The sequence below is a fragment of the Aplysia californica genome, unplaced genomic scaffold, assembly GCF_000002075.1.
Source record: "Aplysia californica isolate F4 #8 unplaced genomic scaffold, AplCal3.0 scaffold00827, whole genome shotgun sequence".
NCBI lineage: Eukaryota > Metazoa > Mollusca > Gastropoda > Aplysiida > Aplysiidae > Aplysia > Aplysia californica.
In genome coordinates, this window is record NW_004798097.1 from 168,185 (window position 1) to 192,302 (window position 24,118).

The 24,118-nt window shown below is 40.4% G+C and overlaps 1 protein-coding gene across 1 annotated transcript in view; it reads left to right on the plus strand.

The window, feature by feature from the left end:
- LOC101860697 (nuclear pore complex protein Nup98-Nup96) overlaps positions 1–22,392 on the plus strand; it is a 51,374-nt gene extending 28,982 nt beyond the window's left edge. The window contains exons 24-40 of the mRNA XM_013088889.2: positions 188–343; positions 786–921; positions 2,936–3,052; positions 5,065–5,283; positions 5,832–6,125; positions 7,099–7,238; positions 8,661–8,805; positions 10,130–10,225; positions 11,080–11,192; positions 13,475–13,657; positions 14,078–14,214; positions 15,833–16,087; positions 16,375–16,654; positions 18,815–18,938; positions 19,704–19,843; positions 20,394–20,572; positions 21,287–22,392. Of these exons, the coding sequence (XP_012944343.1) occupies positions 188–343; positions 786–921; positions 2,936–3,052; positions 5,065–5,283; positions 5,832–6,125; positions 7,099–7,238; positions 8,661–8,805; positions 10,130–10,225; positions 11,080–11,192; positions 13,475–13,657; positions 14,078–14,214; positions 15,833–16,087; positions 16,375–16,654; positions 18,815–18,938; positions 19,704–19,843; positions 20,394–20,572; positions 21,287–21,386 (2,814 nt within the window). The 3' untranslated portion in view covers positions 21,387–22,392. The remainder of the gene's footprint in view (positions 1–187; positions 344–785; positions 922–2,935; positions 3,053–5,064; positions 5,284–5,831; positions 6,126–7,098; positions 7,239–8,660; positions 8,806–10,129; positions 10,226–11,079; positions 11,193–13,474; positions 13,658–14,077; positions 14,215–15,832; positions 16,088–16,374; positions 16,655–18,814; positions 18,939–19,703; positions 19,844–20,393; positions 20,573–21,286) is intronic.
- The last annotated feature ends 1,726 nt before the right edge of the window (positions 22,393–24,118 follow it).

Below are 24,118 nucleotides of genomic sequence, written 5' to 3' on the forward strand. Positions count from 1 at the left end.
GCGAAACTGACATCCCAGTGGCTAGTCAGTTTTTTTAAAACATTATTTAAGAAAATCTATGTATTTATGTGAATCTGACTTTCAATCTGGTCACACTTTCAAATTTTTCTATATGTTGAAAGATACTGAATGTTTACAAGTTAATTTCAATTATTTATCAGTGTGAATTGATGAATGATCTTGAAAGTCTTTAGGTCTTAATTTTGGCTTTGTGTACGTTTTTATGCCCCCCCAAAAAAAAAAGAAACTGAAGATCCAAGCCCAGCAACAGCTTCAGCAGAAAGAACTGGCCAAGAAAGGGAAGTTAGCTGCTGATCAAGGCCTGACCCCTGAAGGCATGCAGGTATGTATTTGAGCTGTGGTGTTTTCTATTGCCCAATAAGTATTCGTTCCCCGAACTGTAACTGTTTTGTGTCTTTTAAGGCCAGGTTTTTTTAATACTTTTTACTTTCCTTTCCCCTTGTTGTTGGATTTAGGATCTTTATTCAAGATCAAAAGACAGAGGATTATGTTTTATTTAAAAGGCTGGGTCATTATTACTCAACTTAATGAACTTTGCATGTCACGTGGAGTGGCAAATATGAAAGTTAAAATGTTTAGTATGAAATGCAAATGTTGGAAAAAGCATAAAAATTAACTGCTCTCATGTTTAGACTTGTTTTTTGTGGGGGGGGGGTTTAACTTTGAATGTTTTATGATCATTTTGAAAAGTTTTGTAAAGAATTTTCTTTAAAAGATGTAATGTGCTTAATTCTAAAATGTTGTGTTCAAACATTATTTTGCAGGAGGCTGCGCAGAGGGAGAAAGAAGAGGAGATGCAGAGAGAGGAATATGAGGAGGAGGACGGTCTAGAGGAAGAAGATAGTTATGATATGTTGGACGCTGAGGATATGCAGCTTAAAAAACGTTTTCAGGATGAAGGTACTTTGCCGGTTTTGTTTTTGTTTGTGTGATTTTAATATATATTGTATATAGTCGTTTGTGCAACATTCAGATTTAAAGAGTGGTGAGTGGGCGTTTTGGAGTGATCTATTCCCACTTCTCTTCCTTGTCACAGGTTGGTGTTAAGTTTTCTGTCTTTTGGTGAAGTTGTTGCTATTGTTAATCAAGCCCGCCCGCTTTTACAACAACTCAAACACAGCAACATTTCCCAATATTTTTTTGTGGGAGGTTGACGGGTGCTCTGCACGGCGTCACTTTTCGCCCGATTCTGTTACTTTTAGTTCGCGTGACTCAGCAGCCCGCCGGAGCTCCCCAGCTCGGGGTCACAGGGTTAATGAGCCCTGAGGCGACTTTGCCGGTGTCGGTCGGGAAGTTCGCATTTTTGACTATGTTTAAAACGATATAACTTCTTCCCCATCTCACACAGCAAACCATTACGCAAATGTACTAAAAGCTCAATGTCTTGAGATTTATTCTGCGTTAGAATGGTTAGTTTCTGTGCCTTAGTTTTTGTTCTAGACAAGTGTTTGTAGAGTACCCAATTTGTCCTATTTTAGTTACAAAGTTATGAATGAATGATTGTTATTTTAAAAAAGGCACGACAGATCTCTCCAAATTCTGTGTTAAACTGACTACGAATATCATGTCTTTTACCATGAGAAATTTTTAATCTGCGGTAGTAGTAATAGTCAAGTTATAAGAGAAGAACATCTGCATATTTTAACTAAAGACGATCAGCGTTAGCTCTTATTTTACTATTAAACAAGAGAAAGTTACTCTGCGTTTGTTCATGAGTCATGCTGTGTCTGTGGCAGCCTGCATACAATTAAAAAGATATAATATAAGCGATTTAAAAAACCACAAAACCGTGTAAATACATGGGTAGAGATAAACTTCTAGTATGGAATAAAAATAATGACAGCTAAAACATTCATTCTTAGTTTTTGGGTAGGAAATATGCGCGGACACAATTATGAATGTAAAGAATTAAGTCACATTGTCAGTTATTGCAAATGGTTATAGAAACGTAAAAAAAGCTGGAAAAGTCTGGTGCTGATTCAGTGTCCCTGGAAAGCTAGAAATTATTCTTATAACCCAATTACGAGAAGTCATCCCTATTATTCAGTCCACTTACAAAACCTAGACTTAGCGTTTTAAGAAGCAATTTCTGGAGTGTAACAGATACTGTTCGTGTATTAGATCTACGTTGAAGATATATTCTAGCACTAAAATCGATATGTACTTTTCATTGAGAAACTTCATGATAACTTTTATAAACTTTCGAGAAAATATGCGAATATTCATGATTATATTAGACACATAAAGTTGTATTTGGAGGAATTACTTCGTAGCGAATTGTGTGCCCGATGGATAAAATTGCAAAATTACAGCCTTCTATTATAAGCGCAGATACCATCTTTTCTAAGTATCTGCACTAATGTTATGTCGTTCATATTCCAAAAGTTCGACAGATTTTGACGATGCGTTTTTTTTTATATTGATTTTTTTTTCATTCACGCTAGTCCCAAAAAAATTACAATTTAGCATTGCCGACTCCAGCGCGTCTAACGAAATAACCAGGCAAGTTACAACGTCCGTTCTTTTTTGAGTCTCAAGAGCAGAAATGCGGGCTTTGGGTGCACTAAATGAGAGTTACCATAAATACAAGGATGCACCTTAAATTGTACGTTGAAAAGTACCAAAAATTAAGTCGGCCCAGACAGAGCGGCGACAGGGAGCTGACCCCCGTGACCCCGACGTGATAAGGCGCCCCGCGGCAACTAAAATTCCATTGCCGGTGCGCCGTGTCTGGTGTGTTTTGCTTCTTCATTCCTATCAAACATCTATCGTCCTTATCCTCCCTCCTTCTTTTTTTATTTTTGTTACTCTCTTGTAACGCCTCTAATCTTCTGGCGCTCAAATGGCCTTATGCAGTTGCGAGCACCGTAAAACCTCCACTAAAACTTTAAAATCTTTTTTTTTTGTCCTGCAGGAATGGACACGAGTGTGGACTCCAAGTACCTGGCAACTTCCATGGGGGTCAGTGCCCGCACCATCCAGGGCATGAAGGCGTCCTTCTTCGGAGACGATGGCCTGGGAGGCATGCCAGGTGACTGCTCACTCACAGATATATATATGTCCCTGCCCACCCGCAGCCTCAGCCTCATGGCTTTCTGCGCCAGTAGTGATATCTTGTCAAATTGTTTTCCCAGTTATTGTTTACTGACAGCAGCAGAAGGGTTAATGCCCATGGCATGTGTATTTTCCTTTACCTTATTATTCTCTGACATTGTGAGGGGGCTCCACCAGGGGTGTGCTTTCCTTGTTAGGGAGGTGGGGGGGGGGGAATTTCTTTCTTTCAGGAAGATAAGTTTTGCATACTAAAAGTCGAAGTTTACTTACTTTCCAGTTTATCAGCAAAAAACGTTTTTAAAAAAACACAAATTTAGTTGTTTATATTGGTGCTCACACATAGGTTCCATTAATTGTAGCTGTACAGAGAAGAAAGAACTGTGATGTGTTGTCAAGAATTCATATTTGACTACTTGGAATTTTCCAGATGTTGATTCTGTGCGTGTCATATTGCAGTTGTCTAGCCTAGGTGTTTTTATACAACCTAATGATTGTCTTCATGTCTGAAATGTTTTATTTTTTAAATGATGCTTCCAAAGAGAATAAAATAAGAATATATAGCATAGGTTTTGTTTTTGTTACTTTGTCTATGTTCCTATTATTCCACTGGATTTTAGTTTTTTGTTTTTCACTTGTGTTTTTGCAAATAGTTTCTGTTGGAGGGGGTTCCTAAATTGTGATTCTCCAACTTGTGATATTGAGTGTGTTGTACTTTTTATATTTTTTGTTCTGTTGTCAGTGTTGACTTTTTAGTGCTCTATTAATTATTATTAATGCTTTTTTTTTTTTTTTTTTGAGTGAGTGACACCAAATTTTTTGTTGTTGATTTTAAGTGGGTGGTTGGTGGGTGCTCTGGTGTGGTTTGCTCCTTCTTTCCTATCAAACATCCATTTTCCTTATCTCCCCTGTTTCTTTTTTTATGTTTGTACTCTCTTGTGACACCTCTAATCTTCTGGCGCTCATATGACCTTATGCAGTTGCGAGCACCGTAAAGTCTCTACTAAAACTTAAAAAGTTGATTTCTAGTTCATGGTGGTGATACAGTTTTGCAAAAGACTGAAGACAATTGCTGTTGTGTCACATGTATTAGTTTTGTTGTTGTTTCTGAGAAAAAAAGATATTCAGATGTATAATAGAAATTGTTTGTGCTTTTGTCAGATTTACAAATAAAAGAAGAAGAGAGTGAGGGAGAGTATGAGTCTAAGAGGCGAGACAAAATGAAGTGTGTAAAATGTACACCTGTATATTGTATATTTGACATGTTTAAAAGATTATTTTTTTAAAACTTGCGTATAAGTCATCATGAATTATTTTTTTAAATTTTTTAATTGAAAACTTTCTTGTAATTAAAATAAAAAATCATTTGTAGTTACAGTTCTGTTTAATTTTTTTCTGCACAACATTGTGTTTTACAAAGTTCAAGAAAACAGTGAGACTAAGCAATGAATGTGAACTGGAGGAAAAGATTCTATGAGGAACTGGGCGGTTGTTAATGATAATGCTTCAAGAGCAGCACCTCATTTAATCATCTCCTTTGAAATAGTTTTCTAGAAGTCTAACATAATTCATGGTGTTCCTGTTTCTTAGTGTGGGGGCCCGGATTTGAGCTGGAACTTTGTAGGGATTATGAGCCCCCCGTGCTTCATGTTTTACCAGAGGCCAAGGGTATGAAGCGGGTGGCTGGCAGGTTCTCTGATGTGGTTTGCTCCTTCTTTCACATGAAACATTTCATTTTTTTTATCTCCTCTTGTCTTTACTTTGTATGTTACTCTCAAGTAACACCTCCTCTTGTCTTGTCTTTTTTTTTTTTTTTTTTTTTTTTTTGTTAACTCTCTAGAAACACCTGTAATCTTCGGCACTTAAAAGATCCTATTTGTGTTAAAAGTACGGTTAAACTTGTACTAAAACTGAAGGGTTCTAAAGGCTGCATGTCTAATTGTTACCCAGAAAACTGCATTATGACTCCAAGCTTCTTTTATTTCATACCAGTCAAGGCGAAAAAGAAAGAAGCTGTGGAGAAAGGAGACATGGACATCTTCGAAGACTTGCAGTCAATGTGGAAAAAGTCAAGTGACAAAACGAGCTCAAATCTCTTTGGGGCCTTCAAACACCCGGCCTCACTTTCCTTGCCACAGTCCCCTGCTTTCTCTGACAGCAAAGACTCCTATGGAAAGGAGGGCTATGAGCCTGTTAGCTTTCCCAAAGCTGGTATGTAATATTTTTAAAATTAAAATAATAATGAATGTACATAATAGTATGTGTATAGCACAAATTCCCATTCAACTTGTGCTGTACTATCTGTATCTTTATCTTAGTAGGCTTGATAGCGCTTTAAAAATCATCTCCATCTGCTAAGAAAGTTACAATGCCAGCTGCCATTTTACAGGCACTAAGACTAACTTACTGAAAAAAACTTAATCTATGGCTGGGTACCATTTACACCAGGGGAAGTGAGGAAATTTTTTTGTAAAGTGCTGTTTTGGGGACACAGCATGGGGTCAGGCTGAGCCTGGAACACCCCCCCCCCCCCCCCCCCCCCCCCCCCCCCAATCTGGTGATTATGAGTCCGGTTGCCTAACCAGTAAACTCAACGCCACATGTGGTGATCTAGTGTGTTGAAGTAAATTATTTAGTTCGTTGTGGTCCCGATGTGATCTAAGTGGAAGCTTTAATTTTCACCACATATGTAACCTAATCGTTTTGCAAATACCGCAAGGCTCTTACAAAAATTAAACAAATGTTTCCCCGACTGCCAGGTCTGTTTGACATGGGCGTGTCGAAAGACGTGCTGCGGCCCACCCCCCAGACGTTCCTCCACCCACCGGTCATGGAGCACAAACTGATATCCAGCGGCCTCAGGCCGGAGGACGCGCCACCTCGCATCCTCGGCACACGCGTGCGGCACAGCATCGTGCACCCGCGCGACTCAGTGCTGTACCGCAACCAGCAGTCCCTTGTGGACGCCGCCTGCTTCACGGGCCGCTCATTCCGCGTGGGCTGGGGTCCCTCGTGGTCGTTTGTACATACTGGATTTGCTGTTGGGTTACAAGGTAAGAGTTTTCTGGTGGTGGTGGGGGAGGGGGATTATGCATTGTAAAATTATAAGATTTAAGCTGAGCTTCAAGCAGTTGCTTAGAGGACACCACAGATAAGAGGTAGTTTTTACTCGCAGGGGGGTGTGCATTGTAAAATAAAGATTTTAAGAGGACTTGAGCTGAGCTTCTTGTGATTGCTTGGAGGACACCACAGATAGCTTTACTTTCTTTTCACAGTCTCTTTGTTTCTTTCTGTCTAATGTGATATAGGTGTATTACTCTGGGTTGTGTAAATAGAATGAGAATAAAGTTGATTTATGAGGGGCTTTATGGCTGAGCCTTCTGAAACTGCATGGTGTGACATGCGTCTGTGGTTCCAAATCTTCGTTATTATTTTATATTTGTTAAAAGTTAAAAAGTTTGTTCTTATGTTCCTACCCATGTCCCGAGAGTAGCATTGGTGCCTAATGTTGAAAATCTTTGTATACATAAGGTCAGGTGGTTGGAGGGCAACAGAGGTAGGTCCTTCATCTTTGCTTTTCCTCTGTTGATCCATGTCTGTTTTCCTTTTTTGCCTGTACTGATTGACTGTTATTGTGTCAATGGGCTTCTCTTTACTCAAACAGGCAGTGTTAACGTTTGTCTGAGCGTGGTTTGGATTTTTTAAAACTGATCCGCGGATGGTTGAAGGAGGCCACTGGTAGGTCTTACTTCTTTACTTTCCCTCTGTTGTTTCTGTCTGTCCGTCTATCTTACTTTTTCCCAGCAATAAATGACTATTTTTGTGTCTATGTGCTTCTTCTTAAAGTGGGAAGACGTGGAATAACATTAAGAGGCTAGCCCAGGATAGAGAAAGGTGGAAAGCATTTGTTCGTGGCCTATACTCCTATACCCTAACCCAGGGTGAGAAAGGCAATGATGATGATAATGTGCTTCTCCGTACTCAAACAAACAAACAAATTAGACTGATCCTTTTTGTTCACTTTAGATGAAGAGAGTGCGGAGGTGTCCATCCTCCCATCTCTGCGCGGTCGGGTGAAGTCGCTGCCACGGCTCAAGAGCTGGCAAGCAGTCATGGAGAAGCTTCAGGTGTATGACTACATGGATCAGCGGAGCCATGCTGTGTTGGTGGGTAAAATGCTGTCGTGTTGCGCTATTGGGTCACTTTCAAGGTTCAATTTATGAGGGGGTGGGTAGTTGGCTGTAGCTCTGGTGTGGTTTGCTCCTTCTTTCCTTTATCAAACATCTATTGTCCTTAGCTCTCCTTTTTTTGTGTTTGTTAGTCTCCCGTAACACCTCTAATCTTCAGCACTTATATGACCCTATTGTGTTGCAAGTGCCGTAAAACTTACTAAAACTAAATACTAGACATATGAGTGGAGCAACTTCGAAAAACAATATATGTTGACTTTTCTTCATCGGTATAAGTCTTGACTAGAGGGCTTTCAGGGTCTAGAGGTTATGGTGTTCACCTCTCATTCAATAGATCCCAGGTTTGAAACCCGACAACGGCGGAAAATGTTACTTCTCTATAATTTTCTCCTTTCACCACCTTTCCTGCTCTCTTACTGTGTATTGTCATCTGCTTTTGTCTCCATGAGTGCCCTAAAAAACAAAAATAAACAAAAGTCGTGTTCAAATGATCAAGCAAACTCTTCTGTGTAGCCTGTTCAAAGATTTGCTTTTCAAATAGTGTATTTAATTTTTACCTGTGTGCGATTCTGTTTTGAGGGTGAATTTATTTTGACTTCTTTCTGAGTATTTCTATTACTATATTATGCTACCTTGTCGAACATAATTTTTATCTTGGGAACTCACAGTAAACATCACCTCTTTGATGTAATAAATAAAGTTGTAGACTTGATGTGAATCCTATATATATTTGTTTGCAGCATGCATTTATCATTGCGTTGAGTAGTAGTAGTAGTATAAGGTTTTACGGCGCTCGCAACTGCTAAGGTCATATGAGCGCGCTTGCGTTGAGTGCTGAACTGCAACAGAAAAGCAATGTAAAAGTGGTAAAATTATTTCCAGTTTGTTGGTTTGAGATAACAGGTGATTGAAGGGTGCTATTGTTAGGTCCTACTTTTTTTTTTTAACTTTCCCTTTGTTGTTTCTGTATTGTTTGTTATGTTTTGTTGTGCTTCATTCACGCCCAGCGCGCCCCCCCCCGAAAAAAAAATTAAATCGTAAAATGAATATATTCCTGTGGGAGGTTGGCAGGTGCTCTGGTGCGGTTTGCTCTTTTTTTCCCTGTCAAATATTCTATTGTCCTTAGTTATCTCTCTTCCTATTTTCTTTGGGGGGAGGTGTTGGGTTTTTGGGGGTTTTTTGTGTTACTTTTTTATAATACTTCTATTCTTCAGCGCTTTTATGACCGTACTGCATTGAATGCGCTGTAAAACGCTTACTAAAACTAAAATCTGACCTCGTTGTGTTACAAGTGCTGCAAAAGGCTCACTAAAACTAAAATCTGACCTTGCTGCATTGCAAGCGCCGTAAAACGCCTCACTAAAAATACATTCGTAAACTTTTTGACTACCTGTGCAGAAGCAGCAGGAAGAGCTCCTGGAGGTGCAGCTGGACCACAGCCTCATGGAGGTGGAGGATGGTGCTCCTCTGATGGTGCCGGAGCCGGGCGTGGACGCTCTACACAAGCTGGTCCGGGCCGTGGAGGAAGGCAAGGTGGACCTAGGTGAGTACTTCACTGGGACTTCTAGGCTGATTATTTAACCCTGTCCCTACGCCATGGGGTCATTTTGTACCCCTTTGATTGTATTCTTCACATTTTAGAATACTTCTAGTGCGACGATGTCTTTGAAACTTTCAGTATTTCTCCAAAAAATCATTTTGACAGACTGCTATGCAAAGCGTATGGATCAGATTAACGAGTACATTTCCTCTTTGGAAAGTGGTGGCACAGAGTTTCCCACGTCATATGGATATAGTAAAACACGATGTATGGATAGGGTTAAAACAAACAAAAAAATTTCCTTTGTCACGATTTTGGTGCCGATATTTGTAAGTTACATAAAATGTGTCAACATGGTACCGTACAAATTGTTATACTTGAAGAAAAATAAAACAAGGAAAAAGGGGTGTGATGATGATTTTCAAGGTTGATTTTGATGTATAGTCAATTGCTGTGATATAGGGATATGGGATGACACTGCTCCGCACCTTAGGAAGGTTAAGCACTTGCATGCTGTGAACATTACGTTTCGGTGGGGGGGGGGGGGTGAGCAGAATATATATTCATTGGTGTTCGCAAGTATTTGATCTGACTTTATGGTCCTCAGACATTTTATGTCTTGTTTTCTTACGGTTTTTTGGTTTGGGAAAAAGTTGGTGAAAGGCCGCTGCTTTTTTACAGTAGGTACAATGCTCCCAAGATTTTTTAATGTATCTTTCCCTGGTAAAGAATGCCCATTGTAACACATGTATGCAATTGGGCCCGGGTGTTTGAACAAATTCAGTGATTCACTTTCAAAATGCAATCTAAAATGATAAAGTTAACAAGAGTGCTGTTGGCTCCAACATTGTGTTGAATTATCCTGGTTCAAGTTGCCTACAAGGCTTTCTTGAATCTGGGTTTATGGGAAAGTTTCCAATGTTTTGCTTTCTCTTGGCCATGTCTGATTGGTTACGTAGATTAAGATTAGCAAGTCCTACTTCTTAACCATGTGAGTGCTGAGATGGAATTTACAGCAAGTTAATTGCTCATTTTTGCACCAAAAAATACCTAAAATAGACTGAATCTAATTGCGCATATTTTCTGCATGCTTTTTTTGGCTTGACCAAGATTTTTCTGCGTCTTCCACCAGTGGAGATACATAAACGACAGACAAAATTGTCCACATCACACACTACCGTAAGGATGTAAGCGTCGTCATGGCACTCAAGTTGCTTTAAAAGAGGTTGCAGCATTGAAAGGGGGTTTAGTTTACATATTTTTGATTGATTGCATTGTCAGAAAGTGACTGCATTCTTACTTTGAATATTCTTTTTTGCCCCTACAGCTTCTAGCCTAGACGGCCCCGTGCAGGAACAAATGAGGATGGTTTTGGGACTGTGTGTAGCCCTCTGGGGAAATTTGCCAGATGCGGCAGATTTAGGTGAGGATGGAGCTTTTTCTTCCATATTGATCGATTTTGGGTTGTTGGCATTTGTTCTGGTGTGGTCTGCTCCTTCTTTCCTCCTACATTGTCCTGGTCTCTTCTGTTGTTGTTGTTTTTTTGCGTGTGTCTGTTACTCTCTAATCTTCAACACTTATTTCGTGTAATGTGTTCCAAGTGCTGAAAAACCCACGTTAAAACAACAAAAAAATACATAGATTGATCAAACTTATTCTGAGCAGTGATTTTTGAAAACTCTTGTGTGGTCTGCTTCTTCTACGCGTTGTTTGAGTGTCGTATTTGTTGAATCCTGTTACTGTCAAAATGTATTTGTTATCGGCTGTGTCAGGGTTAACTTCATGCACACAAAGTCATAATGGTGTCCATCAATGTGGCTGGCTCCCAATAAAAGAAGCGTCTCAGCTGATAAGGACAATTCTCATTTCAACGCTCTCTTCCCCCCCCTCTCTCTCTCTCTCTCTCTCTCTCTCTCTCTCTCTCTCTCTCTCTCTCTCTTTCTCTCTTTCTCTCTCTCTCTTTTCTCCTTTCTTTCTCTCCCTCTCTTTTCTCTTTCTTACTCCCCTCCCCCCCTTCTCTTCCTCTCCTCTCTTTTGTCTTTTGTATCATACAGTGCTTGCCACCCTATGTGAGTGGGTGGTTGGCGGGTGCTCTGGTGTGTTTTTTTGCTTCTTCTTTCCTATCTAACATCTATTGTCCTTATCTCCCCTTCTTCTTTTTTATGTTTGTTACTCTCTTGTAACACCTCTAATCTTCTGGCACTCATATGGCCTTATGCAGTTGCAAGTGCCGTAAAACCTCTACTAAAACTAAAACGAAACCACCCTATGTTTCAGACAAAGACGACCTTTACGTGAGGCGGCAGCTGCGCCGAGAAGCTGTGTCCCAGTGGCTATCGGAGACCAGCTCGAGCAGAGTTGCCTCAGAGATGGAGGCTGCTCCCATCATTGTGAGTTCTTCTTACTCTCTCAACCTTGCCCAGGAAATGGTTACGAAATCCTGGATAAAACATGAATGGAAAAAAACAACCCCACCAACACCACACACACACTCACTTACACACACACACACCCGCAAATTTTTTCACATGATGAGTGGTAACTCTGTAATCTTTACCTGATTGTTTAGACCGTATATTATATCCATATCCTACACGTGTTATATGTGTTGTAAGTGGGTGGTTGGTGGGGGATCCGGTGTGGTTTTGTCCTTCTTTTCTATCAAACATTTATCGTCCTTATTTCTCCTTTTTTTTTTTTTGGTGTTACTCTCTTGGAACATTTGTAATCTTCAGCACTTACATGACCTTATTTTGTTGCAAGTGCCTTAAAACTAAGCCACTAATAATGATAAAAAACCTAAAGGTTTCTTTGAGCATGTTCTGACCTGACTTGACCATCAATGATTTATTTATAGAAGCACCAGCCGTCCATGACCAGGTGTTAACTCTTTAACGCCGGAATTATTTTCCATGTTTTGTCGGAATTATTTCCAGATAGCATTAACAGACCTGCCTCTCATCCCGATTTAGTCGGGATATCCTGATTTTTTTGCCCAAAATCTCAAGCATCCCGGTTTTCCCGATTTCGATCGCGTGTATCCCGATTTTTTGTCCCAGTCTGCTTTTGTGCCGAATTTTTCTAAAAACTTACTCTGCCTTTATCGCGGGAAGCACCCGTTGAACTTTTTGTCAGTAGGAACTCGGAAGTACTATTTCCAGAAATATTGATGCCGCATATAGTAGTTGACTCGCCCCAAGTTATGTGTGATCTTTTCCCGCACTCAGAATTCTCCGATGATAGCCTGGTAACTGTTACAATTTGGGACATTTAATAATCGATAATGTTCGTAGTTCCGCTGTTACTTTCAAAACAAGCCTTGTCCGAGGTCTGGTAACTGCGCGTTCACATCAAACACTCGGACGAGCGACAGTCTTTCTAACTCTTACACAACTACATGTAACTGCTCTGACAAGACAAACATACGGCCGTTGTCGCTGCTTTTGTGTGAACACATGAGGGATAAGAGATTTGTTGGTACATTTGGTCGGTCGGCCGCCGTCGTTATTCTAGAAGTAGGACAACTGTCGCTCATCCGAGTGTTTGTGGTGAACGCGCAGTTAGTCGGGCCCATTAGTAAAATTGTTTGAATCGTGCATTCGCGTCGCGTGACCTATCATCGCCGTGTGAGTTCTGCGTGTCGGGGACTGTCCGTTGACAGGGTCAACTTAAGTTCATATATTTCGGGGCTTATTGGTGGAGGGGTATAGACACTTGGACTAGGAGTACTTGACGCGATGCTTCAGGGTTTACAAAAAAATAATGATAACTCGTACGTACGCACGCACGCACACACACACACACACACGCAAACAAAGACACACAGAGGGCATATAGGCCAAGGAATTTATGGGCACCCCTGGAAAAATTTTAAGTCAGCTTTGACAGTCACCCTGGTGATTTGCTGTTGATCCCGATTTTTTTCACCAAATCCCGATTTTTTCTCCCTGAGATCCTGATTTTGAGGTTTCATAGAGTGGCAGGTCTGCATTATTCATTACCTAACGGGGCATGCACGCAAAATATTAATAAAATGGCTAAAACTGTTAAATGAAAGAGGAAGTAGTTTATACATTTCTCTAGCACTTCCGAGTGAAAATAAATCTACTTGAATTCGTAGAATATTGCTTTAGCAGTAATACTTTTGGCACCATGCGATCTGACCGGATGCAGGGACGGTCCTCACGGGATCCAGGCTAGTTTCGCTGGACGCTCCCATCGTCCACTCAGGGTTATAAAGTTAATCTCAGGGTTCCCTCTCAACCAGGAAAGCGGGTGAAAAGGTCACGAATTTCATTTTCAGATTTTATCGGGCGGGAAAGCACCATGAAAATGAATGGAAATGAAAATAAATGGGAGAAAGCCAGAAAATCAAAGGGCTGCCCATTGATACAAATTTGGCAGAATAATGAGGATTTATGTATTGGATATTGAAATGCTTTCATGCTGTCCTCAAAATGTTATTTTTAAGCAAATTCAAATGAGTTTATGAGGGGGGGGGGATGTTAAACACAAATAGATATATGTCCCCAATGTGTTATCTCTGTTGTAAGTGTACTTGTCTTAAAATGTTGCTGTTAGCGACTGCAAGAATAATTTTTTTCCACCAGGGCACATTAATTTTGACTGTGCCCATGTCTCTTGTCTCAGGCTTAGTTCGGTTTGTCCTCAGAGTCCAGAGGATTGCCTCGGTGCCGTGTTCTCCAAGCTGACAGTGAGGGAGATCTCCGAGGCCTGCTTGTTGGCCCAACGCGGCCGAGACCACCGCATGTCCCTTCTGATGGCCCAGGCCATGACAGGCCAAGCTTTTAGGCAGTTGATGGCCGCACAGCTCGACAAGTGGGCAGAGCTCAATGTAAGCAGCATAGTTTCTTCCTGCTTTCTGTTATTTTTTTGTATATTTATTGTGGGGGGAAAAACTGAGTTTGAAGTTTCTTAAAAGAGAAAATGCACCTTTGAATGAGTCTGATGCTTTTCCAGTTATTGTGACAAAAAATAATATTTTAGAAAGTATGGAAAAACATTTTCATTTTCCCCAAAAAAAATGTTAAACTAAGAATAACCTTGTAACATAACATCCAATCTTGCAATGCACCCGTCTGCACCCACCTAAAGAAAAAATTAAGGTAAAAAGTGGCTACAAACTACTTTTCCACCTATACGTTCAGAGATTTATTAAGCATAAAAGTTATGAAGTCGTTTAGATTTATTTAGCAATATAGTACATAAATTATTTTATTTTTTTAATTTGTACTGTTCCTTACTGTTGATGCAGGCATGCCAGTTTGTGAAAGAGCTGCGAATGAAAATCTACTGCCTACTGGCCGGTGAGCTTGTCTGGGCTACAAAGGACCTGACAGTCAACACCTGCAAGGGACTGGATTGGAAAAGAGCCTTGGCTTTGCACCTCTGGTCAGTGTGTGTGTGTGTTGACGGCGGTGGAGTTCTTTGGATTTAAAAAGCTTATTTGGTGAATGGTTTGCTTTTTAACACATTACACCCTAACTCGCCCGGGAATTCCCTTACGCGCTCCACCCTGACTCGCCCGGAACCGCCCGCGCCAACCCAGCGTCTTTAGAAACGAAAGTCTCGCCTTGACGAGACTCTGGGGCCGGGATTTTTATTTGCATAGTATAGCAAAAAGTTTCTTCTTTCGTTTGATACCGAAACGAAATTTTTCGGGCTAGTAGTTTTAGTATTAGAGCTGATCGAAGTGCGATCGCGTTACCGACACTTCGAAAGTGCCTCGACTTGTTGAAAAGCGACACAATTGAGTTCGAAAACGGAAATAACAATGGATTTGAGCAAAAACGAGCATGTGACAAATCAGATGGCTCAGATTTTGATGATAACGTTGTAGGAAGAGTTTGGGGCGATTCCGATTTATCAGACGGAGAAATTATAGAATTTAGATTTAGGGCCCGACCGCGAGGCTGAGAGTGAGAGTGACGGGTCGGACACCCCGATTGAACTCAAGTGAGAACATTTCCAACAGTTTGCGCATACATAAAGTTATATTTTTCTGAAACTACATTCAGTTTTCTTTTTAACTTTTATATTTTCAGGATTTTTGGAATTTGTTTAGTATTTTTAAAATGTGTTTTTTAAAGGCTTGTATTCAGGGGAGGTGGGTTCTTTCCCCTTGCTTAGGATCTAACAATGGACTTCCCGTCCAGGCCCTTAGGGTGTAATGTGTTAAGATTTCTTTAAGGTGTCCAAAGTTTTTACTGTAGGTTAGGTCTACACAACCAGTATCATCACCAATTTTATACACATTTGAATGTTTTAAGGTTTTCCATTTTTAGGGGGATTGGGGGGGGATTGGTGGTGTTAATTTACATTGTCTGTGTTGCAGATAATTTGCGTAACCAAAAAAGGATCAATTTACATTGTCTGTTTTACAGGTAATCTGTAACGAGCAAAGGGTGAATTTGCATTGTCTGTCTTGCAGATACTCATATTTAATCAGTGAAACCTCGAGTTATATATCTGAGTCACAGATAATGTTATATATGACTTGACAATTGGTCTACAGAGTCATGGACAAGAAGGAATGTTCCATAAAATCCTTTTTCATGTTGTTAAACTATAAAAGAATAGTCATGATATATGTAATGGTCCCTTGATGAAAACAAAAATGTTCTTGTCAGCTGTTCTGTCAACAGAGTTTGCAACTCCCGTTAATGGGGTGCCACTTTTGCACTGACCGTGTCATCTGTTCAGCTAAGCTTTGCAAATTTTCTAGTATATAACCTTGTAACATAACATGCAATCTTGCGATGCACACGTGTGCGCCTGAAGAAAAAATTAAGGTAGAAAGTGTCTGCAAGCTACTTTTCTACCAATACGTTCCGAGATTTAGTGAGCATAAAAGTTATGGCACATTGCCATTATTTCTTTCGTCAAGATTTCAGATATAGTGCCTATCTTTTGCCTTTGAAGTACACTTTTTTGTGTGTTGAAGGGTGTTAAAAGTGAAAGGAAAGCGTAAATAAGAAAATCTACAACCCATGCCTTCTTTCTTCCATAGGTACAAATGCCTTCCCGGTGAATCGATCCAGCAGGCACTGGCGCAATACCAGAAAGGTTTCCGAGGCTCGAAGGAGAGCCAGGCGTACTGCGCTGCTCCTGTGCCTCCTTACCTGGAGGGAGAGAATCTCGGGGATGAGGAGATCTTCGACACGGCCTATCACTTACTGTGTTTGTTCTCCGATAAGAAGTACCCCCTGGAAGCCGTTCTGTCCCCGTCCTCGTCCACCGCTTCACATCTGGACTTCCGCCTTAGGTAAGAAAACAGGATATTTGTTCTATATAATACACATTCTTGCCTTTTGAAGTTTAAAAAAAAATTGAATAATGCTCTCTAGAATAACCAGAAAAAGCCCACAATCTGTAAAAATTCGAGGGCAATCTCAGCCCCATCAAAACTGTAAACTCTGGAGAGAAATTTAAAGGAAAATTTTTAAAACTTTAATATTGCACTTTATAAAAACGACACAAGAAACCCACAATCTTTAGACACTTTGAGCTCAAACTCAGTTTAATCCCTCACGGTCTTGTTCTCTCTGCCAGTTGGCACCTGTTGCAGACGCTGGAGTCACTGGGCTACCGCCACCTGTCCCCACAGTGTCGTGACACCATCCACGTCAGTTTTGCCTCGCAGCTGGAAGCCCAGGGCCTGTGGCAGTGGGCGGCCTTTGTCCTGCTTCACATCCCCTCGGCCGTGCAGCGGCAGAAGGCAGTGCAGAGTCTGCTGCAGCGCCATCTGGGCATCGGAGAAGAGATGACGGAGAGGGAGCGATTCTTGTTGGACAAGCTGCACATCCCAGCCCAGTGGCTGCACCAGGCTAAGGTGAGACCTAAAGGTTATGTGTGAGGTTTTTAAAAAATCCTTTTCGTGATGACTAACCACCTGGTCATAGCGAAAATTATGAGGGGGCTCTCGTGCCCTAGAGGTTAAGGTGTTGGCCTCTCCTTCAAAGGTCCCGGGTTCGAATCCGGGTAGCAACCGAAAAATTTTCTTCTCTAAAATTGTCTCCTTTCACCTCCTTTCCTGCTCTCTAGCAATATTCTGTCGTCTGCTTTCGTCTCCTCTTTCTGCCCCCACCCCCTCACCTCCCTTGCCCCTTCTTCTGGGCTCCTGACTCTTTCTGCAGCCTTTCTACTGTTACTCCTTGACTCCTTCTTACAGCTGTATTTCTACCACACCCCTGATCTTCTTTTAGGAAAGATCTACACCTAGCCTTCTCGGACAAGGGCGAAAAATCTCGGAGGGCCCGTGTGCAAGTTGCGCACGTTAAAGATCCCTTGGTGGTCTAAAATCGATAAGAGTGGGCTTCGGCCGCCACCCGGGCAAAATTCAAAATTTCCTACCAACGAAAAAGTATTGGGTGTGTCCCGTGCTCTCATATGACCTTATGCAGTTGCGAGCGCCGTAAAACCCTATAGTAAACAAACAAACAAAGAAATTATGATAGCCAGAACTGTCCAAGATAGCCACCCATTGTCAAGGAGAAAAGTGGATAAGTGGACATTGTATGTAAGTATATTATAATATACAGTGCTTTCAGTCTTCCGCAATTTTGGGGATTTCCGCAAATTTGCCGAATTCCGCAAATGGAAAAATTTCCATGAAAATTCGTACGAAAAAAAAAAAATCTTCAAAAATGCGAAATAAAAAATGTCCGTAATTACTAATAGTCAACATTAGCCAACCCTTACCGGAAGTGCTCTTTTATTTGAAAGTGTAGACAGTGTCTTTTACTTTCACTTTCTGAGGCCCAAGAAGCAGAGCTCCAGCACTGTAAACAAGAGGAAGAAATGACGATTGTGATTCAATAGATCTTGGGCCTGCCAAGAAAAGAAAACTGAAGAGAGCTTGATTTTTTTAATTTTTTTTTTACCAGACTTGTTTATTTGTAGATCTAAGTATTGTTGTGGACTTAGGTTGAAAATAAGCTGTCAAGTTATTTAGATCTAGATTCTAGATCTAGATCTAGATAGCTGTTATACTATTATTATAAAGATTCTACCCATTATGATACACAAGCAGAAAAAAGTTGAACATTCACTGTCAAGTTTTATAGATCAAGCTGTTATACTACTACCGTTATGGATGTACAGTATCGGTACAAGGGAGAAAGCATGGCTTTGGATTTAGATCTAGAATTCTATATAGATTTTAAACACAAGCAGAAAATTATGTGTGCAAGCAGCAAGGTATGTTTTTTTCACTTATTTTCTTGTTAAATCTAGGCTTGAATAGCCAGAAATGGCATACTTAGTATACCCTGAAACCAAAAATTCTCAAACATAAGGGGCTGTCCCCCTTCAACTCCCTGCCAGGGCTCTGCCCTGGACCCGGAAATCCTCGAAAAATGACATCGGCTGCTGGAAGCTCTGAATAATAATATAGTATAAAAAAAAACAAGGGGGGAAGTGCTGCTGTAAGCTGACAAAAGTCCTTTTTTCATTTTGGCACCATTTTTTATTTGCTAAATCGAAAGCCTGATCAATTACCCTACGTGTGTAGAAAAAAATCAAAGTGAAGCTGACTAGTTTTTAAATTCATTCGATTTCAAATTTCGGACTAAGTATTTTTAAATGGTTACGCTGACAAAAAAGATATTTTTCTGAAAACTGCTGTGAAGAGAAAAAGGCATTTGTCAGCTTACGGCAGAGTGGTCATTTGGACAAGTGGTTGTTAGATCAGATTCAGCAGTACTTACGGTACTTACCAGCGCAAGGTACAGAATGCTCTAGGTGGGGGAGTACCTGAGAAGACCAAGTGTGTTCAGATACTCAGGAGAGATACTGACTTATGTGTTTCATATCTGCCTCTTTTTTTTTACCTCTTTTCTCTTTTTCTTTTCTATTTTAATTTCCTTTCCTAAATTAGCTAATTAATTTATTTATTTAGTCATGCGTTAGTACCTAAAAATTTGCTTCATGAATACATTTCTAATGTTTTAGCCATGAATGGTGCTTTACACCCTTACTGTGCTTGTTTCAGGCTATCCGGGCTGGTCTTGAGAGTAACCGTGCAGCAGAAGCCCGACACTGGCTTCTGGCGGGTCAGTACGACAAGGCACACACCATTGTGATCAGACACATTGCTGCCGATGCCATCATCAATGGTCAGTACATTTTCTTTTTCTTTCCTCTTTGAGATTCAGGAGCGTGCTAAATTTAAATCAGCTTTCTCTGTAGAAAGCTACTATTAAGGACTGAGGTTCCTCCAGCACACAGACTCATATATTCTTAACTCAAGATTTCATTCCTTAATTCTGTAAAACACCATATAAGAGTTAATAATGATTAGATTTTTTGTCTTTTTTCTGCAGAAAAAGGTTCAATACAAGTAGTATGTGATGTGGACACAACAGATTTTCCTTGTATTTTTTTTAGTGAGCACTCACTTAAATCCAACAACCTGCCATTTGCTGGGCTTGTTCTCTTGAACTATTTGTGGGCTTGTTTTTGTTGGAAGGGCAAAGTATACTATGACCTTAGAGCATGCATCAAAATAGCATTGAGTGTGTATCTAGCTTACGATTCTTATTTTTTTATATTGCTGCTCATTTATATTATGCATGTGATTGTAAGCCTACGTGTGTGTGTGTATGTGTGTGTGTGTACACGTGGTGAAACATCAAACCAATGTGCCAGGATTTGGACAATAAAGTATAAAGATGTTTCTCATATCTCTCTCATCAAGTTGTCACCATATAGCTCCTCCCTCCTTCTCTCACTCCCTCTACATCTCTCTCTCTCTCTCTCTTTCTCTCTCTCTCTCTCTCTCTCTCTCTCTCTCTCTCTCTCTCTCTCTCTCTCCCTCTCCCTCTCCCTCTCTCTCCCTCTCACTCACAATCCTAATTCTCCCCTCTTCTTTCTCTGTGCAGATGATTACAACTACCTGCGTAGCTTCCTTGAGAAAATGGCCCTGCCTGAACACAGTCTCAGTATCCTCAACTGGGCCAGCAGTGGCAAAGTTTTCCTTGACTTCATCAACATCCGAGAGCGACTGGAGCTACTCAAGCAGGTAGGTCTTTGTCATGTGCGCCATTGCACTTGGACTCTTTGTGTTGCTTGCTGGGGTTGGACTTGATATCTTTTGGGTAACTCGCATTTTTGCACATGTAAAGCTACAAACATTTACACACATACACACCCACACACACAGTAAAGCTACAAACATTTACACACATACACACACACACACACACTCACTCACGCCATCCCTCATTACACCACTGTCACTGATGTTCAGAGCTCAGTGAAATATTTAATGAGGAATATTTTGCTGTTTGTGATTACGACTGTAAAAACTTTGATTGTCAATTATTTTAAATATCAAATCATGGTCTTTGTTGCTCGTCATTGCACACTTACGTGGTATCGGTAGATCCCAACAATCCCACTACTTTGATTAAGATAGAGTCGATCACTTTTTTTTTTTCATATGAATAAATAAACTTTCGAGTTAAGAGAAGGATGGCAGATATTTATTATTGTTTCCCCTGACACATGGTAATTACCAAGTTCGAGGCTGACTTTCATTCCATTCTCTCATTTCCTTCTCGTTTTTCCAGCAAGAGCCAACACCGTATGATCTGGAAGAGCTGGAGCCAGAAGTGCGTTCCTTGTGCTCCCGTGTAAAGTCCCTGACTTGCCTCAACGCTAAGGACCGACTGTGCCAAGCAGAGATGTCCAAGACAGCTGCCAGCGTGCTCCGCACCTTCCGCGACCTACAGGGGAAGCTTTCTGTCAGGTAGCTGCGGATGTCCGTATCTCGTTTTGTACTAAAGTTTTACATGTTCAGCATTTCAGACTTCATGTGAAAAGATTCAGGTAAAAAGGGCTGATGTCTTGAAGATGTCCTAACAAATTCCGTTGTAATCAAGATTCTGAGAGCTGAGGAGCTTTAGGACATTGCAAACAGAACGAATCCAAGATTTTTACGGGTCGGGGGAAAGGGCGTAGACAAGTTTTTCATTGAAGAAAATCAATTGTCGAGCAGTTACAGTTTGAATGGAGGATGTGAGTTAGTGAATAGTGAGATGACTCCTTTTTTAGTGTTTGAAATTATACAATTTTGCCATGCAGACTTTGGTTTGCTTGCAATATTTTGATATTGTGAATTCTGAAACATATTATGACTACCTGGTTCTTGTTCAGCTTCTTTTTCTATTTGTTACATGTTTTGTAGTTTGAATTGGGTACATCCTCCAAAAGTCATATGTAAGAGGGGCATGATCTATATCTTTCATTTTTATGTAATAGCACCGTGCTTTTTGAATGGGCTATCTTCATTGGTGTTTTTTAAATTATTATTATTATTACAATTGCTAGTATGGTATTTTTTTCTTGTAACTTTTGGACAAAAATCTAAGATTGATGTCACAAAAGTAGTCAAATGCTTTTCAAAAACATCTGCAACAAATTTAGAGGAATCTCATGAAGCACTTTTTGGTACGGTCCTCAGGTTTCTGACTGAGCACATTCCTGATTTGCCAATGCCGGAGGACTATAAACTGCAAGAACTGCGAGCCATCACTCAAGCTCGTGTGCTGGAGTTGGCGTAGAACAAGTCACACATGTCACAAAAGCAATGAATCTGGATGACAGACAACAGCGATGCTTTTAATGAACACCCCTGCGTTGACTCCCTGTACTCGACCACTGGCGATTTTGTTGTCTGGGTAGTTTTATAAGCTAAGTGCTGTCGGTTCAATCTGTTGTAAGCTGGGTATGATTGTGAGATGGTGACACATTCTCCACGGAACCTGGACGTACTGTTAGCTCAGTTTCATGCCCCACTGTCCTCTGTACCTGTCTCGTTGAGGAGAGATTGCCAAATCTGGCAGTCTAGTTCGAACAATGCTGTCTTCATTCAAGAGTGCCTGTCGGAGAAAGCTGTTCAAGCTGACATTCTGATGCCAGATTCTCCTCAGATCAGTGTTTCCTGACTTTGATGGAGACACTGAACCCCACAATTATTATCTGTGCATTCACCGAACTCTCCTAGTGAGGTGAAAAGAGCAGGGACACACACAGTGTGTGTGTTTTAGCCTCCTCAGAGCGTCTGAGACTGGCCCACCGAACCCAAGAGGTTGGACCAAACCCTGGTGAGGAACCAGTGTCATAGACTGGGAGTTTTTGGGGATTGCTAAATGCTGACAAACTAGATGTGATAGGGCTGTACTGCCATAAGCGGACAAAAAACCCTTTTTTTAAAATTCACTGCAGTTTCAAGAGAAAGGTTTTTTGTCAGCGTGACCATTTAAAATAGATGGGATTTTTTTCAAAATTTGAATTAAGTTATTTTTAAAAACTAGCCAGTTTCGCTTTGATTTTTTCAAGCTTTCAATTTAGCACACCCCCCCCCCCCCCAAAAAAAAATGGCAGCAAAACGGGGGGGGAAAATGTGTTTTGTGAGCTTACGACGGTATAGGTTAGCCCAGTGCTTGCTGCCAAACTACAAAATTTTGTATGGTTGAAGAAGACCTTCCCTGCCTGATGACACTCTTTATGTGTTCTGAAGTTTCATGTGTTGATTTCTATATTACTCACCCTGCCAAACAAAAAAAATCATTTTCAAAGTTCCAAAGTTTTTGACCATCTGGATGGAAAGTGCTGTAGGGGAGGCTTGTGTCTCGTCTTGGGAACCAACTTTGCATTCAAAATTGCTTACGAGAGAACAAATACTTTGCAAATGTGCAGAAAAACAGTTTTAAGTTAGACAATCTTCAAACACTTTCATTGACATAATTGGACTTGTTTTTGATCTGATCTTTCACTTTGTGCCTTTTCTAAACTTGGCTGAACATGGTCCTAGGGGAAGTTATAGGCGTGACTTTTCCTCAGCGCTCGTAATTTTTCTGAAGCGCCTCGTAGTCTGTGCAGAAGTGTAGTGTAAGTTTTTATGGATACAGTATTAGTCTGACGGTAGCGACTCTTTGAAAGTCATTGTAAATTCATTGTCAAAGTACAGGCTCTTGCTTTTAAAAGTCTTGTGGCAAGAGGCGGTCTTTGAAGAGCATGAAATAGATTGTCATTTAATTTCGTTTTCTATTGTTGGTCACTATGATTTTGTCATATATTTTTTTGTGTTATAATTCTTTTGGTACAATGTGAGAGCTGCATCCTTGCTGTTTCATTCCTCATATAATTTTCAAAGAAGATTTAATAGGCCTTGAAGTAGGCATGAAACATTTTCAGACATCATTTTTTAAATGTCAGATGCGTTAATGGCTTCCACCCAGATTTTAAAAAAGCAAGGAACAAACTTATATTGGTGCACTCATGTTGGTTTTTTCTTTCACTTAAAATATCCTCTTTTTTGGGGGGGGTTTTTTGTTTGGTGGGTCATGAATTCATACAGTTGGAGCCCTTTTTAATCTCTGGATTAATTTTTTTTTCATTTTGCTTCATTTCACAATATGATGCATTTCTAATCGTTAGGGTTTCAGTATCAATCTGTATATATATCCATGAGTACTGTAACCTATGAGAATTGCTTTGGTCTGTTTAGTATTTTGAAGGCTCCTGTATTTTTGTGTACTGGTGACTTTTTTTATGTTTACTTCTTTGTCCTGAATGATGCAGAGCTGATCATAAAATAATGTACAGTATGTTATGGCATGAAAGTTAATGTATGTACATTTGGGGGGGATGGTTGTTTTGTTTTCTTGTTTCCTGAAAATAAGCATATTTGAGTGTGTTTACCTCATGATCAGATGTTTTTTAGATATATGTAAAGTGTTTTGTGTTGAGATGAACTTTTTTTTTCAATAAGCCTTTATTTATATTTTCTTTGTATTTCAAGTGGAATGGCATTTTTGACTCTTATGGCCGTTTTATGGTTAATCGAAAATTGAAAACGAACTAAAAGCATAAGGCGGATGCAAAACTTTTGTTTGTTAGGATGTCATAGAGGTGAAATATGTGAATGATTCAGGACCAACATGTTGCTTGGTTGCATGTTCCCATGATGGAATGTAGATGGTAGATTGGGAGTAGACTGACATGGTATGTGTGAGGAAGGCATTGTGAACTTGAGCCTGGTTTATCGGAGGGGACCGGCGTCTTTAGTGTAGCAGTTAAGCACTTCGCTGTCACATGCAGGAGAACCGAGTTCAATACCAGAGTGGGGTGAAATTTTTATCAAGAATCTCGATCTCGGTCTTTCTGCTGGGATTCATACCTCGACTCTCGGCCTGGTTTGGCCCAGGCAGGCAGGGTCGGATGACCATCTCTTAAAATTACAATGATCTGAACTGAGTCGATGGGAGCGCAAAAATACTTACAATAAGAT